The sequence below is a fragment of the Dendrobates tinctorius genome, unplaced genomic scaffold (genome assembly GCF_039654945.1).
Source record: "Dendrobates tinctorius isolate UK_male_01 unplaced genomic scaffold, ASM3965494v1 ptg000292l, whole genome shotgun sequence".
Lineage (NCBI taxonomy): Eukaryota > Metazoa > Chordata > Amphibia > Anura > Dendrobatidae > Dendrobates > Dendrobates tinctorius.
The window spans coordinates 4,423,609-4,441,702 of NW_027361959.1; the positions used below are offsets into that span (position 1 = coordinate 4,423,609).

General features: G+C 50.0%; 1 protein-coding gene across 4 annotated transcripts in view; it reads left to right on the plus strand.

Annotated features, from left to right (window-relative positions):
• SEC24C (SEC24 homolog C, COPII coat complex component) overlaps positions 1-18,094 on the plus strand; it is a 110,808-nt gene that overhangs the window by 74,677 nt on the left and 18,037 nt on the right. For all 4 annotated transcript variants that reach the window (XM_073560042.1, XM_073560043.1, XM_073560044.1 and 1 more), the window contains one exon: positions 11,252-11,370. In XM_073560042.1, the coding sequence (XP_073416143.1) occupies positions 11,252-11,370 (119 nt within the window). The remainder of the gene's footprint in view (positions 1-11,251; positions 11,371-18,094) is intronic.

The following is an 18,094-nucleotide window of genomic DNA, read 5'->3' on the forward strand; positions in this document are numbered from 1 at the left end:
TGGGAAATGTTATTTATTACATATTTTGTGTGCCATATCTCTGTGATTTAAGGGCATAAAAATTCAAAGTTGGAAAATTGCAAAATTTTCGCCAAATTTCCATTTTTTTCACAAACGCAAGTTATATGAATGAAATTTTACTACTAACATGAAGTACAATATGTCACGAGAAAACAATGTCAGAATCACCGGGATCCATGGAAGCGTTCCAGAGTTATTGCCTCATAAAGGGACAGTGGTCAGAATTGTAAAAATTGGCCCGGTCATGAACGTGCAAACTACCCTTGGGGGTAAAGGGGTTAATAAATATGACGTGGAGAAGGTTTGACCTCTTATAAATGAGTGCCTTACGTGTACGGCACTCTTTGAGAGTGGGTGTTTGGAGCAGATTCAGTAGTTAAGCCCCCACCCCGTTTTTAAAGAGGAGAAAAAGCAACCGCCCAAATGAAGTTGTGTATCAAAAGACTAACCGTCACACCCAAACATAGATTGGGTCTGAACAGGTGCTTACCTAGAGTCGCCAACTCGTATACAAACAAATGCAGCACTCTGTAGTGCCATAGCTTGCAAACATGAAGTATGAAAATTGAATTGCATTACTGCACTAGAAATCTGAAAAATCGAGAATTCTTAGCGCATAAATTGGCCAATTCTTGTGTACCTGGCAGCCACGTTAAGGCGATTCTCGTTGCCAGGACCTAATGCCAACCCTCTCTTAGGCTAGTTTCACATTAGCGCTTTTGAGCGCAGCGACGGCCTGTGCACGGCTGCCGCTAAGCCCCACCCCCTGCCGCGCCTCCGCCGGTAGCTCCGCCTACCGGCGCATGACGCTGCATGCGTCCTGGGTCCCCTATCTTTATCACTGGGGGCGCAGGCCGTGCGCAGTATGCGTTTGGCGGCGCATGCGCCTTTTTGACGGGGCGCCGAGCGCAACCAAACTGCAGGAGGAGGCGCGGCAGGGGGTGGGGCTTAGCGGCAGGCCGTCGCTGCGCTCAAGAGCGCTAATGTGAAACTAGCCTTAGACAGTCTACATCTCTCTGGGAAGTCTCTCTATGGAGGGGTAGAATCCTGTTGCAATTAAAAACAATATAATTTTTTATATCATATCAATTTATCGTATCATATCAATTAAAATACAATATCAAAAGACTGAGAAGTGAAGTCTTATGGAATATGTTCAGATAAAGGCCAAATTTGCATATTGAGCACTATTTATTACCGTTGGGGAGGTGGCAGAACTTTGAAATGGAAGGGCATAAAAAATAGAAAAAATTGTTTCACAATCAATTGAGCAGCATTAATTGGGGTAGGAACTCGGTGAGAATTTAAAAAAATAAATAAATTTATAGTTTTGATTTAAAGGGAACCTATCATCAAATTCTTGCTGCCTGAATGATGGGGCAGCATCAATCAGAGCTTGGCTACACAATTGTTGCAGCGTTTCAGCGTAAACATACTTTGAAAAGCTGGCCACCAACCGTACAAAGATGTGACTAGTCCATTGCAGTCCCTGGCCAGATTCTCCATGCTTTGCTCCAAGTTGATTGACTGGTCTCTCTTAAGATACATACATTTGAGATACCTGTCAACTGGAGCAAGGTAGGAGATGCTGGCAGGGGACCCAATATTACGGGTTTCTCTCTATGGTCCCTGGCTGGTCTTTCAAATAGTGTTTACCCTTAAATGCTGTAGAGTAAAACATACCTGAGTGCAGCCAGGCTGATTTATTCGGCCCTTTGTTATTGGGTGTTTCTTGCAACCCATTTCTAAAGTTACTCATTACTGGAGTGGACACAAAAATTGAAATCTTAAGCAATTTGTACAAAAAAAAATTCATAGATTAACCCCTTAACCCCCAAGGGTGGTTTGCACGTTCATGACCTGGCCAATTTTTACAATTCTGACCACTGTCCCTTTATGAGGTAATTACTCTAAAATGCTTCCATGGATCCCGGTGATTCTGACATTGTTTTCTCGTGACATATTGTACTTCATGATAGTGGTAAAATTTCATTCAAATAACTTGTGTTTATTTGTGAAAAAAAAAACGAAATTTGGCGAAAATTTTGAAAATTTCGCAATTTTCCAACTTTGAATTTTTATGCCCTTAAATCACAGATACGGCACGCAAAAAAAAACTTAATAAGTAACATTTCCCAGATGTTTACTTTACATCAGCACAATTTTGGAACCAACATTTTTTTTTGTTAGGAAGTTATTTTTATTTTATTTTTACGGACCACATCACATTTGAAGCCACTTTGAGGGGTCTATATGATAGAAAATACTCAAGTGACACCATTCTAAAAACTGCACCCCTTAAGGCGCTCAAAACCACATTCAAGAAGTTTATTAACCCTTCAGGTGCTTCACAGGAATTTTTTGAATATTTTTAAAAAAATGAACATTTAACTTTTTTTTTTTTTTTCACAAAAAAAAATACTTCAGGTTCAATTTTTTTATTTTACCAAGGGTAAAAGGAGAAATTGGACTGCAAAAGTTATTGTGCAATTTGTCCTGAGTATGCTGATACCTGATACGTGGGGGAGAACCACTGTTTCGGCTCAGAAGGGAAGGAGCGCCGTTTGACTTTTTCAATGCAAAATCGGCTGGCATTCAGATCGGGCACCATGTCACGTTTGAAGAGCCCCTGATGTACCTAAACAGTGGAATCCCCCCACAAGTGACCCCATTTTGGAAACTAGACCCCCCAAGGAACTTATCTAGATATGTGGTGAGAACTTTGAACCCACAAGGGCTTCACAGAAGTTTATAACGTACAGCCGTACTATTAAAAAATCATATTTTTTTTCCACGAAAATGATCTTTTCACCCTCAATTCTTATTTTTCCAAGGGTAACAGGACCCTAAAAGTTATTGTGCAATTTGTCCCGAGTGCGCTGATACCCCATATGTGGGTGTTAACGACTATCTGGGCGCATGGCAGAGCTTGGAAGGGAAGCAGCGCCATTTGACGTTTTTGGCTATAATTGAGATCGGGGACACCATGTCGCGTTTGGAAAGCCCCTGATGTACCAAACAGTGCAAACCCCCCCACAAATGACACCATTTTGGAAACTAGAGCCCCCAAGGAACTTATCTAGATGTGTGGTGAGCACTTTGAACCCCTCAGTGCTTCACAGAAGTTTATAATGCCCGGGCGTGAAAATAAAAAAATCGTATCTTTTCCACAAACATGATCTTTTAGTCCCCAATTTTTTTATTTTCCCAAGGGTACCAGGAGAAATTGGACCCCAAAAGTTATTGTCCAATTTGTCCTGAGTACGCTGATACCTCATATGTGGGAGAAAACTACTGTATGGGCACACGTCGGGGCTCAGAAGGGCAGTAGTGACGTTTTGGAATGCAGACTTTGATGGAATGGTCTGCGGGTGTCATGTTGCCTTTGGAGAGCCCCTGATGTACCTAAACAGTGGAAACCCCACAATTGACCCCATTTTGGAAACTAGACCCCCTAAGGAACTTATCTAGATGTGTGGTGAGCACTGTGAACCCCCAAGGGCTTCACAGAAGTTTATAACGCCCTGGCGTGAAAATAAAAAAATCATATTTTTTTCCACAAAAATGATATTTTTGCCCCCAATTTTTTATTTTCCTAAGGGTAACAGGAGAAAGTGGACCCCAAAAGTTGTTTTCCAATTTGTCTTGAGTAGGCCAATACCCCATATGTGGGGGTAAAACACTGTTTGGGCGCATGGCTGAGCTTGGAAGGGAAGGAGCACCTTTTGACTTTTTCAACGCAGAATTGGCTGGAATTGAGATCAGACGCCATGTTGCGTTTGGAGAGCACCTGATGTGCCCAAACAGTGGAAACCCCCCAATTATAACTCCAACCCTAACACTAATCTCAGCCCTAACCCTAATGGGGAAAATGGAAATAAATACATTTTTTTAATTTTATTATTTTTCCCTAACTAAGGGGGTGATAACGGGGGGTTTGATTTACTATTTATAACGGGTTTTTATTTTTGGCAGCTGTCATATGCTAAAAGATGCTTTTTATTGTAAAAATAGTTTTTGCATCTCCACATATTGAGCTATAATTTTAGCATATTTTGACCCACCGAGTCATGTGAGGTCTTATTTTTTGCGGGACGATTTGTTTTTATTGGTATCATTTTCGGGCACGTGACATCTTTTGATCGCTCTTTATTGCGATTTTTGGGACGCAGAATGAACAAAAACCAGCGTTTCATGAATTTCTTTTGGGGGGTGCGTTTACACCGTTCCACGTGCAGTAAAATTGATAAAGCGGTTTTATTCTTCGGGTCAGTACGATTACAGCGATACCTCATTTATGTGTTTTCTCGTTCGCCTTATTGGGGGACACAGAGACCATGGAGTGTATGCTGCTGCCACTAGGAGGCTGACACTATGCACAAAAAAGGTTAGCTCCTCCTCCGCCGTATACACCCCACCGACCGGCAGGAAATTCCTCAGTTTAGCTTAGTGTCAGTAGGAGGTGGACACGGGTCTTTTATTAGACCCTATCTACCTCATCGTGCGTCGTTTCTTTGCAGGTTCCGGAGGGATACGGAGTGAACAGTCACATCCGTACTCCCACAAAGAGACTATGAGTACGGCGTGTACTGCCACCCCGTATCCTCATAGGTCTCCGCAGCAGGACCAGGAGCCTCGCACAAGTAGGTGCCAGCCGCACGGACGGTCCTTGCCTCCCACCCTCTCGCCTACCAGAACCTGAAGGTTGGATGAGGCGCGGATTTCATAGAGACAGACAGCGTGGGATTTTCAGGTACCTTTATTGTAAGGCCCCCTGCCTGGGTGAGTATGTCAGTCTTCCCCTGGCGTTTTCTCTTGGAGCGGTCGCCAGGGGGACCACGTTAGGGTCCCTGCACGCCCCGCATCTCCCCACGGTCACCGCATCCATGCAGGCCCCGGGTCTTCACGGGCCTCGTTCTGCGCTTCCCCCCCTTTTTTCCATCTCGGCAGGGGTAGCGCTGGAGTCGGGCAGTTCTGGGCAGGGACGCGGCCCGGTGTTGCGACGCGTCTTCCGCGCCGACCCCCTGCTGACAGGCGGCCGCCGCAACTAATTTAGGCCCCGGCTTGTGTTCGGGCCTACCGCAGCGTCGCGGCCACGCCCCCCGCCCCTTTCTTCTAAGCGGACTTCTCTCCCGCTCTCCCCAGGCCCTCCCCCCGCCTTTCCCTCTCCTGCCCAGCATATTATGGCTAGAGGGCAGCAATTATTAACCCTGCGAGGAGCTCCGCCCTTCCCCGGGACCCGCGCTTTTCTACAGGCAGGCGCCATCTTCACAGCCTGCCAGCCGGACGCAGCTGGAGACGCTCCCCAGCCCCTGAGCAGTTTCTGCAAGCAGCTTTTTGCCTCTTTGGGACGGCCAGCCGGACTTCTCCCTGATCTGCATCCCCGGACAGGTCGAGCAGCATCGCTTTTGGGGACACCGGACCGTGAGTAGCTCTGCATGGCAGACTGACCCTTCTCCGCCCTCTGTCCCCCAACCTTCCGGCACTACCTCACGGGTCAGTCCTCTCCCCTCTGCCTGGACTGTAGCAATCCAATCCAGCCCGACGCCGCTCAGGAGCCATCCATATCCCCAGGGGTGAGTGAGCCCCCCTTGTCGGGTTGGGCCTCCTCCCTATCACAGTCGGTGGCAGACCTCACCAAGGTGTCTCAGTCCCTAGTAGCCGTTCTGGATAAGTTGCCCTTGGGAGCTTCTGCGGGACCTAGCACGTCACAGGACGTCCCATCTGAGCCAGCCAGTGTCAGTCGCAAGAGACCCAGGCAGGATCTCCAGGCGGAGTCCTCTCCTCGCCCTACCTCACCCCATACTCCCCAGCAGTCTCCCTCTCGGGCCTCCTCTCCCGAGTCAGGTGAAGCGCTTTCGGAATCTGAAGGGGTCTTAGAGCTGGATTCGGATCAGGATGCGAACATGAAGGTTACGGTGCAGAACCTCATTGCCGCGATTCACCATACCTTCGACATCACTGACGCCCCTGCGAAATCCTCAGATCAGGAGGTTTCGTTCAGACGGGCGGAAACACCTTCCAGGGTGTTTCCCTTTCATTCCGAGTTTGGGAAGATTTTCACCAAGGAAAGGGAAGATCCGACTAGACGCTTTCAAAGAGGAAAGCGTCTCGGCGTGCTGTATCCGTTCGCTAAAGAGCTCACGGACAACTGGGCCGCTTCTCCTTCAGTGGACCCTCCCGTATCCAGACTCTCCAATAATACTGTTCTTCCGCTGTCGGGTGTAGCGTCCCTAAAAGATTCTAATGACAGAATCATAGAATCCCTAGCAAAGTCTGCCTTCGAGGCGGCATCTTGGGCAGCAAAGGCTATATCCGCTTGGGCAGAGGACCTTCGGCAGGGCATTCTGGATAAGGCACAACCGGAGCATTTGGCAGATCTCGCCAATCAGATTTCACATGCGGGGGATTATCTGCTTTCTGCTTCCTTGGATGCCGCATCTTGCGCGGTTCAGGCGTCAAGCAACATCGTGGCAATCCGACGTACAATTTGACTCAAGGCCTGGCAGGCGGACTTGTCCTCTAAAAAGTCTGACTAATCTGCCTTTTCAAGGAGTGCGTCTCTTTGGGTCCCAATTGGACCAGATTATTAAGGACGCTACCGGAGGTACGAGTTCTCTTCTCCCCCAATCCAAGCCTCGCAGACCTCCTCCAAGGCGTCAGTTCCGTCCCTTTCGGTCTTTCCGCCGTTTCAATGCGGCGGAAAACCCTTCCAACCAGCAAAGGCCACAAGCACGTCAGGAAAGAAAGAAGGTCTCCTTCAGGCCCACTCCGTCCTGGCGGTCCCACTCTTCCCAGGGAAGACCACCCAGATCTAGATCTGGACGGTCTACGTCCGCATGACTATCATCGGTCTTCCGTGGGTCCCTTCCAATTGGGAGGTCGACTTCTTTTCTTCAGCGACGTCTGGTTCGCCTCAGTAGAGGATGCTTGGGTCAGAGAGGTTGTATCGACAGGATACAAAATAGAGTTCGTTTCTCTTCCACGGGATCACTTCTTCCATCCCGTCCGCCACGGGATCCTGCCTTGATCCCGGGGTTCGGTTCGGCCATCGCCTCTCTCCTCAGCTCTGGGGTGATTGTGCTCGTTCCCGAATCGGAACGATTCACAGGGTTTTATTCAAACCTGTTTGTGGTGCCGAAAAAGGACGGGGCGGTTCGACCCATCTTGGATCTCAAGTTACTCAACAAGAGAGTTCGCCTCCGCCACTTCCGGATGGAGTCGGTTCGCTCGGTGATTGCCTCCATGAAGGAGCAGGAATTCATGTGTTCCATAGACATCCAAGATGCCTATCTACAAGTGCCCATATTTCCCGGACATCCGAAGTTCCTGTGGTTTGCGATTCACCACGAACATTATCAGTTCGTCGCGCTCCCTTTTGGGCTCGCCACCGCTCCCAGAGTCTTCACGAAGATTATGGCGGCGTTGATGGCCTTGTTGAGGATCAGAGGTCTTGTTCTTTTTCCGTATCTCGACGATATTCTGATCAAGGCTCCCTCCTTTCATCAGGCCCGCCTTAGTGTGGCGATCGTTCTAGACACCCTGTCCAGTTTTGGGTGGATCGTCAACCGGAAAAAGTCCTGTCTGATCCCTACTCAATGCCTTGTGTTTCTGGGCCTTCTTTTCGACACTCGTCGGTCAAGGGTATTTCTCCCACAAGACAAGATTCTTTCCCTGCAGCAGGGCGTCCGATCACTACAGATCGCACGGTTTTCATCTCTCAGGACAGCCATGAGGATTCTGGGGAAGATGGTGGCAGCAATAGAGGCAGTTCCCTTTGCCCAGTTTCACGCCAGGCCCCTCCAGCAGGCCATTTTGTCCAGATGGAACAGGTCGGCTCTGTCTCTGGATCGTCCGGTTCGTCTTTCATGCCGGATCAAGCGGTCTCTCAACTGGTGGTTGACGTTTCCCCTCATTCTCTCGGGGCGGTCCTTTCTTCCCAGATTGGCACAAAGGACGCCAGCCTCATCGGCTGGGGTGCAGTGTTCCACAATCACACTGTTCAGGGTCGATGGTCGACTCAGGAATCAGCTCTGCAGATCAATGTCCTAGAGATACGAGCGATCCTTCTGGCTCTCGTCCACTGGGAACGGCGCCTCAAGGGCCTGCCTGTCAGGATTCAAACAGACAATGCCACAGCGGTGGTGTATATCAACCGACAAGGGGGGACACGGAGTGTCTCAGCCCTGGCGGAAGTGTCCAGAATTCTTCAGTGGGCAGAGACCTTTGTTCCAACAATTTCCGCGGTTCACATTCCCGGCGTGGACAACTGGGCCGCCGATTTTCTAAGCCGCGAGGGTCTCGCGGCAGGGGAATGGTCCCTGGTCCCTACATCCGGAGGTGTTTCATCTGCTCTGCCGTCGGTGGGGAACCCCGGACGTAGACCTCATGGCGTCTCGCCTCAAAAGGAAGGTACCACAATTCGTGTCCAGGTCTCGGGACCCCCTGGCAGTGGGCGCCGACGCTCTGGCCGTTCCTTGGTCACAGTTCGAGCTCCCCTACCTGTTCCCTCCCCTGCCTCTTCTTCCCAAGCTGTTGAAGAAAATCAAGGCAGAAGGGATTCCAGTCGTCCTCATCGCCCCGAATTGGCCCAGAAGGTCTTGGTTCGCGGACATTGTCAACTTTCTCGCGGACGCCCCCTGGAAGCTTCCCGACAGGGCAGATCTGCTGTCGCAAGGCCCGATTTGCCACCCCAATTCTCGGTCGCTCAATTTAACGGCGTGGCTGTTGAGACCGAGGTTTTGAAACGGGCAGGATTCTCTGACCGAGTGATTCATACCATGATCCGCGCCAGAAAGCCTTCCTCTTCCAAGATCTATTACCGTACTTGGAAAGTCTATTTCTCCTGGTGTGAGGCCAATGACATCGCGGCCATGGTTTTTTCGCTTCCTTCTGTTCTGGCGTTTCTTCAGACAGGGCTGGATGCGGGGCTTGCTCTCAGTTCCTTGAAGGGTCAAGTTTCGGCACTGTCCATTTTATTTCAGAAGACGCTGGCCTCCCGGCCCCAGGTCAAAACCTTTCTTCAGGGTGTGGCTCACACGGTTCCTCCGTACCGAGCGCCCGTGGATCCTTGGGATCTTAATTTCGTTCTTGGGGTTCTGCAAGGTCCTCCTTTTGAACCTCTCAGGGATGGTGGCCTTTCTGGTGGCCATTACTTCCATCCGACGTGTGTCAGAATTAGCGGCCCTTTCTTGCCGCTCTCCCTTTTTGGTACTTCATCAGGACAAGGTAGTTCTGCGGCCTCCGCCCTCTTTACTTCCGAAGGTGGTATCTTCGTTTCACCTCAATGAGGACATTGTTCTGCCATCCTTCTGCCCGAGCCCAGCTCATCCTCGGGAGCGATCCTTGAACAAGCTGGACCTGGTCAGGGCATTGAGAGTCTATCTAGCCAGGACATCTTCCTTGCGGAAGTCAGACTCTCTGTTTATCATTCCAGACGGTGCAAGGAAAGGTCACCCAGCCTCAAAGGCCACTATTGCTCGCTGGATCAGATCGGCAATTTTGGAGGCATACCAGGTCAAGCATCGTGCAGCTCCTTCAGGGATCAGAGCGCACTCTACCCGGGCGGTGGGTGCCTCCTGGGCGGTGCGCCACAGAGCTTCCGCGCTGCAGCTTTGCAAAGCTGCAACGTGTCTTCGGTTCACACTTTTGTGAAATTCTACAGGGTCCACACCTACGCTTCGGCGGACGCCAGCCTAGGTAGAAGGATTCTGCAGGCCGCGGTGGTGAGTCCACTGGCCTGATGGAAGTTTGTTTCCCACCCCAGGGACTGCTTTGGGACGTCCCATGGTCTCTGTGTCCCCCAATAAGGCGAACGAGAAAACAGGATTTTTTGGGTTGCTTACCGTAAAATCTGTTTCTCGGAGCCTTCATTGGGGGACACAGCACCTTCCCATGTTCTACAACTCCTGTTCTTATGTTTGTCGATTGGTTACAGTTGAGTTGTTCGTTCTGTTTTCAATCTATTCCGTTACTTCTCCTACTGCTTTCTCACTAACTGAGGAATTTCCTGCCGGTCGGTGGGGTGTATACGGCGGAGGAGGAGCTAACCTTTTTTGTGCATAGTGTCAGCCTCCTAGTGGCAGCAGCATACACCCCATGGTCTCTGTGTCCCCCAATGAAGGCTCCGAGAAACAGATTTTACTGTAAGCAACCCAAAAAATCCTGTTTTTAATGTTTTGGCGGTTTTATGCAATGAAAACAATTTTATATAAAAAATTATTTTTGCATCGCTTTATTCTGCGAGCTATAACTTTTTAATTTTTTCGCTGATGACGCTGTGTGGCGGCTCGTTTTTTGCGGGACAAGATGACTTTTTCATGGTACCATGGATATTTATATGCGTCTTTTTGATCGGCGGTATGATAATAAATCATTATTTTTTGCTTTTTTTATTTTATTTTTTAAGGGGTTTGCTAAAGGGGTTAACTAATGGGACAGTTTTATAGGGCGGGTCGTCACGGATGCGGCAATACCAAGTGTACTTTTATTGTTTTGGGTTTTTTTTCAAAAAATGAATTTATTAGGGAATATTTTTTTCTTTAAATTTATTTAGCGATTTTTTTTTATTTTTTTTTTAATTTTTTTTTACACTTTTTTTTTTTTTTTAACCTTATTACATTGTCCCAGGGGGGACATCACTGTCCTGTGACAGATCGCTAATCTGTCACATTACAGATCGCTGTGACAGATCAGCAATCTGTCACAGGCATTGAAGTAGACTTCCTCCTTGCCTGCGCTTTGCAGGCACTTGGATCCGGGGACCTGCAGGGAAGGAGCCCCCCGCAGCAGCGCTGCACATTGCGCTGCTGTGGGGGGCTCAGGGAAGCACGGAGTGAGCCCCCTCCCTGCCGATGCTTCCCTTTAACCCCCTGTACACCGCGATCGTGTTTGATCGCGGTGTGCCAGGGGTTACTGTGTCGGGGCGGTCCGTGACCGCCCCTTACACATTATGCCGGGTGTCAACTGTGATGATCAACTGACACCGGGCCGCGATCAGCGGCGCTCACTCTGAGCGCCGCTGATCGCTGTGACGTACTATCCCGTCCCTGGGATTTAAGTCGCAGGGCACATGGACGGGATAGTACGTCACATGGCAAAAAGGGGTTAATACAAACCACACCTTTATGACACTGGGCAAACTGCCTTGCTATGAACGGACATATTTGCCATTCATTCTATTATCCTTTACAACAGCTCTGTGGGCTACTTTTACCTATTTGTATTCCAGCCTACAGAGGAGTCCTAAATTACCCTACAAAGACTGTACGAGATTCCCTCATCAATCAGTGTGCACAAATCCTGGCTTGTTATCGCAAGAATTGTGCTAGCCCTTCCTCTGCTGGACAGGTAACTCGCTTCCCATAAGTGCTTACGGTTTTGTTCTCATAAAGCAGTTATTGCCGTCTTTCCAATGTTTCCCTCCAAAATCACTTAATTTTACAGGCAAACTGCTGTTTCACATGCAAGGCCACAGGGTTATTACAATCGTCCATGCTGTCTAATAGGTGAAACCACTGTTAGGATAAGTTCACACTGGGTGGTTTTGCTGCTATTTTTCTGCTGCAAAGCCTGATTTCTTGGCAGGAAAGAAGCTGCAACAAAAATGCATGTTTTGGTGCCGTTTTAGTTGCGGATTTGGTGTGTTTTTTTTCATGCATTTTTGGGGGTAACTTGTCTTTTTGTGTATACTAATAAAGTTGAGTGCCCCCAGAGAGAAAAAAGCTACTTCCTGTAGAACCGTACCTCTTGATCCTCTGAAAAGCTGGCAATTCATGTGCCGCTACAGTAAAATCACACTGACAGGTTAGAATAGATATATACACATAGAATGTATATCAGTGACACACACATGTATTTATATTACATAGAAGAAAAGCCGGCAATTCAGCAGCCGTGGTAGTGTAAAATCACATCAGGAGCCGACAGAATAGAAGAGGATGGATTACCTACAATAAATACAAATAGAATAGATAGCTAGATATATAGATGTCAGTGACAAATACAATTAGTACAATGTGTGTGCAAATTACTGTACATGTGTTTAATATTATTTCTTTGTCGCTTCATTGTGGGACACAGGTAACCATGGGTGTATTCTGCTGGCACTAGGAGGCTGGCAAAAAAAAGGAAAATGGCTCCTCCTCAGCAGTATACACTCACTGACAGGCACAAAGTAACTCCGTTTTAGCTTAGTGTCTGTAGGAGGTGGACCTGGATCTGTTCCCAAATCTGCAGTTTTTTCCCTTGCAGGTACCCTGTTTGTATTTATTAATCCTTTCCCTTTGTTTTTCAGGTTCATCGTCTAGGGTAACAGGGTGTAATGTCTCACCCTGTTTTCCCGTACGTATGCGACCGAGAGACCAGTGTGGTGTCAACCACATCCCCCACTCTCGGACCCGCAGGCAGGACTTTATCCTCTGTCACCCTTACGGGTGTTTCAGGGCGATTACCGGTGGCCAGTCCTTGCCTTTTCCCCTCCTCACCCCTCTCCTCGAAGAGCGCTGAGAGGAAGACGGTGGTCACCAGCGGTGGCCTTCCCCCCCCCTTCTTGTAAGGGGTTTAGGCCATCTTCTGCACCATCTGGAGACGGTGTGGGAAGGAGGATCTACGATGCCAGTGACCCTCTGCCACCCGAGGGCTCTTGATGTGATCCTCAGCTGTGAAGAGGAATCGCCAGTGGTCGGGCGTCCTTTCCAGCAGCTACCAACATCTTTCCATCAGGCATCTGCTAAATTATCAGGGAGGGACTCGCAGCAAACAGGTCATGACGGAGGTGACAAAAAATCTGTAATGGGTGGAACTTCATGTCCCTACCATATCAGCCGTTCACATTACAGGGGTGGAAAATTGGGCAGCCGATTTTCTGAGTCGTCAGGGCCTCGCATCAGGCGAGTGGTCTCTCAATCCCGCCGTCTTCAACCAAATATGCATGAGATGGGGCACTCCGGATGTCAATCTAATGGCATCTTGGATGAACCACAAGGTTCTCAGTTCGTAGGCAGGTCACTGGATCCGATGGCCATTAGATACGATGCCCTAGTGATCCCATGGTCCCAGTTTCAGCTGCCTTATCTTTTCCCGCCTCTCCCCTTGATTCTGAGAGTTGTGAAAAAGATAAAGGCAGAAGGAATTCCCCTTCTCTTGATAGCTCCAGACTGGCCAAGACAGGACTGGTATGCAGAGCTCGTGAACATGCTCATGGACGTCCCCTGGAGGCTTCCAGACCATCCGGATCTTCTCTCACAAGGCCCCCTCTTCCACCCAAGTTCTGAGTCTGAGTTTAATGGCAAGGCCGTTAAAGCTGCAGTCCGATGTCCTTCTCTCTTCCTTCCGTCCTCTGTTTTCTTCAAGTGGGTCTTGACTCGGGCTTCTCGCTCAGTACCCTTAAAGGACAGGTGTCCGCCCTGTCAATTCTCTTCCAGAGAGATCTGGCATCCCGTTCCCAGGTGAAGACCTTTATTCAGGGTGTCGCCCACCTGGCACCACCTTTCCATCCTCCGGTAGATCCATGGGATCTCAATCTTGTTCTCAGCGCTCTTCAGCGTGCGCCCTTTGAGCCCATCCGATCCATGGGATCTCAATCTTGTTCTCAGCGCTCTTCAGCGTGCGCCCTTTGAGCCCATCCAGGATTTCTCGTTCTCTCTCCTGTCAAGGAAAGTGTCCTTCCTAATCCCCCATTACGTCTATTAAGAGAGTTTCCAAACTAGCAGCATTGTCTTGTTGTGGAGATGTATACGCCTCCTTATGGATACTGGTCTATTTACTTATACTGAGGTTTTTATGTGGTGTCCTTACTCTATTGTTGATATATCTGCTGTTTTCGCTGTCTTAGCTATTGTATATTTTATGTCTTTGTGTGTTCCTTTCTTACCAGATATTGTTTGTTATATAGCGTACATAATAAAATTGTTATATCTTCCTAACTTTTGTATCCATTTAGTATTATTATTTTTAATTACTCTGTCGCCTTATTGGGGGACACAGAACCGTGGGTGTTATGCTGCTGTCCACTAGGAGGCGACACTATGCATAATCTGAAAAAGATTAACTTTGGCTCCTCCTCTGCAGTATACACCCCTGGACGGCGTCAGCCTTCTCCAGTTTTTGCTTAGTGTCGCAGGAGGCACACCTAAGAATTTTTTTTTTTTACTCCGTCTTTTTTCCTGGATTTTTTTCCAAAGGACTACAGATGAAGAAAAGAGGGTCTCCAGCGAGACTCCCGGCATGGCTCCCTCCTCGGTCCCCTATTAGGGGTACCCGGTTGAGGTCGAGGTGGCTATTCCCCATGTCGCTCCCTCACCAGTCCCTCGGGTACTAGTTCGAGGTCGAGACCCCCCTCCTTCCTCAGTTCCGTCCGGCTCTGGGGGTATTAGGTTGAGACACCGCAGGTAGGGCCTGTATCAGGCACCAGGGACCCCAGTCCACCTGTGGGCTCCTTTTGGGACCGGGGGAGGTGCAGCGAGGCACGGCACTTATCAGAGACCGGGCTCCCTGCGCCCCGGTCTCTGCAGCACTGGCGCCACAAGGGACCCTCCACAGGGCCCCAGTCACATATATGGCCCCACCTCCAGCCCTCCTTTCATTCTGGGGGGGTCTGGTTTAAATCCGACCCCCCCCGCGGACGACCGCGCCGTCCTGGAGCCCTGCTGGGCAGGAGACCTCAAATTTAGGCCGCGGCTTCGGCCTAGCCGAAGTCACCGCCCCATTCCCGCCCCCGGATGACGAAAATGACACTGCAGTGTCATAGAAGGGGAGGATCGAGGCAGGAGGGACGCGCTTTTACATGGCCCAGCGCACCCTTTTCCAGCTCTCCGCCCCCTTCCCTCTCCACCTCAGAATCCGGTGGCCATCTTGCTGCACCTGGAAGAACGCAGCACAGCAGTCTCCGGGGGGCACAGGACGTGGGATTTATCAGCGCTGGACCTAAGGGGGAGCACCGGTGGGGTAAGATCACAGCTGGGTCCTTGGTACTCAGCTGTGAATGCTATACAATATAGCGCTCTCCTCCTTTCCTCTGCGTAGATACCCCTGTAGGGCCTCCACCAATCAGCCTAGGTACTATGTCGGGCTCAAGGAAAAGAACCAGGCAAGACTGCTTTTATGCAGTCTGCACAGCCTGCAAGGACATTACTGCAGGCTCTGCAGGGTCATGTCTCGGCTATGAACGTTACCCAGCAAAGGGACGTCCGGTCTCATGATCAGGGCGCTTCTGACAGTTCGAGGTGTAAGCGGACCCACAGGTCGCGTTCAGCTGCGTCCTCACATAGCAATAGGTCTTCCCCCTCCAGGGAAAGACACAATGGCCTCAGGTCACCGAGGCCGTCCCCTGATAGAGAAGGACAATGCGGATCTCCACAACGATCCCAGACCACGGGAAACCTCCGCTCTAGTTCGCCCGCTAGGGAGCTCCTTAGCAATGCGCAGGACTCAGAGGGCATATGTGACTCCAATTCAGATAACGAAACAGAGAACGCTTTGCTCCCTTGTCCCCCTAGCAATACTGTGATAGTTGAGGATATCGTCTCTTCCATCCTTAGGGTGCTGGACATTTCAGATCCAACCCCGGAAGCACCAGAACACAAGATTTCCTTTGAAAGTGTTCAGAAACCATCGAAGGTCTTCCCTAATCACCCGGAATTTCAAAAAATCCTTTCTAAGCATTTTTCGCAGCCTGAGAAAAAATTCGCCAATCGCAAGTATTTGGAAGCAAAATACCCCTTTCCACAGAAAGACACCAAGGATTGGACAGATCCGCCTGAAGTGGACCTTCCAGTCTCTAGGCTGGCAGCACAAACGCTTCTCTCGCTGCCGGACAGTTCAACCCTCAAGGACACGGCAGACAGACAAGTCGAACGCATGGCTCGTTCAATCTTTGAAGCAGCAGGTGCCTCTTTGGCTCCCGCATTTGCTTCAGTTTGGGCAGCCAAGGCCATCATGGCTTGGGCTGATCTATTGCAAAAGGGCCTTCAAGCTTCAAATCCTCAGCTGGCGGTGCAAATTGCAGTGGTGGCAGATTACATGGTCCATGCAGTGTTGGACTCTGCAAGAGGAATAGCGGGAATAGCATCAAACGCCATTACAATCCGGCGTATTCTCTGGCTAAGAGAATGGAAAGCGGATGCGGCCTCAAAAAAGTCCCTAACAAATCTCCCGTACTTCAGTGGCCGTCTTTTCGGTGAAAAGCTGGATACAATGATATCCAATGCTGCCGGGAGCAAAAGTACTTCCCTCCCTCAACTAAGACCAAAACGCACGTTTAAAAGGCGTAATCAATCTGGTTTCCGATCCTTTCGGAATTCTTCGGGCTGGTCCGTCTCACGCCCAGCACAAAACCGGAATCGTTCCCCCCGCAGGGACAACACACGTGCGGCACAGAGGCCGGACAGGAACTGGCAATCAAAGGCAAGCCAGGCAAAACCTAAAGGAGGAAAACCTCAGACTTTTCCGTCATCCTGACTCATGCCCTCTGGAAGACACCCCACTTGTAGGCGGACGACTGATACTCTTTCAGCAGGTCTGGCTGCCTATTACAGAAGACAAGTGGGTCAAGGAAATAGTGTCTTCGGATACAAAATCGAGTTTACTACCAGCCCACCGCACAGGTTTTTTCCCTCTGTCCCTCCAAAATCCCCGCTCAAAGCTCAGGCCTTCCGTCAAGCGGTTTTTTCCCTCCTGCGAGCAGGAGTCATAGTGCCAGTCCCAGCAGAAGAGCGCTTCCGAGGGTTCTACTCCAACCTGTTTGTGGTGCCCAAGAAGGGAGGCAGCGTCTGACCCATACTAGACCTCAAGCAACTCAACAAGTACGTTCGAGTTCGTCACTTCCGCATGGAATCCCTCCGGCCAATCGTTGCGTCTATGGAAAAAGGAGAATATCTTGCCTCCATAGACATACTGGACGCATACCTGCATATACCGATTGCTCCCGCCCATCAGAGGTTTCTCAGATTCGCAATCAACCAAGACCATTACCAGTTTGTGGCCCTCCCGTTCGGTCTGGCCACGGCCCAGAACATTTACAAAGGTCATGGCAGCTACCATGGATGTTCTGCACTCCAGAGGCATAGTAGTCGTTCCATATCTGGACGACCTTCTCATCAAGGCCCCCACCCTCAAGGACTGCGAGGTCAACGTCTCGATCACGATCGACACTCTGACGCGCCTGGGATGGTTAGTCAATTTACGGAAGTCCTCGACTACCCCGAGTCAGTCTCTGACCTTCCTGGGGATGCTATTCGACACCTCCAAGGGTCTGGTGATCCTCCCCAGGGACAAGGCACTGGCTCTCCGTCTGGGAGTTCACACACTCCTCCGCAAGGCCCCCAGATCTCTCCGGTATGCCATGAGAATACTTGGCAGGATGGCAGCAGCAATGGAGGCGGTACCATTTGCCCAGTTTCACCTCAGACCCCTTCAACTGGCCATCCTCAAGTCCTGGGACAGGAATCCGTTCTCCCTCGACAGGGAGTTCCGGTTATCAGCAAACACCAGGAGGTCCCTGCACTGGTGGCTCAAGCCAACCTCGCTTGCAAGGGGAAAATCCTTTCTCTCCGGTCAATGGAAGGTTTTGACCACTGACGCAAGCCTTATGGGTTGGGGCGCGGTGCACCTACATCACAGAGCGCAAGGCAGGTGGTCACCAAGGGAATCGACCATGCCCATCAACATCCTGGAAATTCGGGCCATCTTCCTGGCATTGAAAGCCTTCCATCACTTGCTGGCAGACTCTCATATCAGAGTACAGTCGGACAATGCCACGGCAGTGGCATACGTGAACCATCAAGGCGGCACCCGCAGCATCCAGGCGATGACCGAAGTAACGCGTATCCTACAATGGGCGGAGGCTGCAAGGTCGGTACTCTCCGCGGTCCACATTCCGGGTGTGGACAACTGGGAAGCCGACTCTCTCAGCCGACAAGGAATGGACTCGGGGGAATGGTCTCTCCATCCCGAAGTCTTCGGTCAGATCTGTTATCATTGGGGGACCCCGGACGTGGATCTGATGGCATCCCATCTCAATGCCAAGGTTCCCAATTTCATGGCCAGGACGCGCGATTCGCAGTCGCTCGGAGCA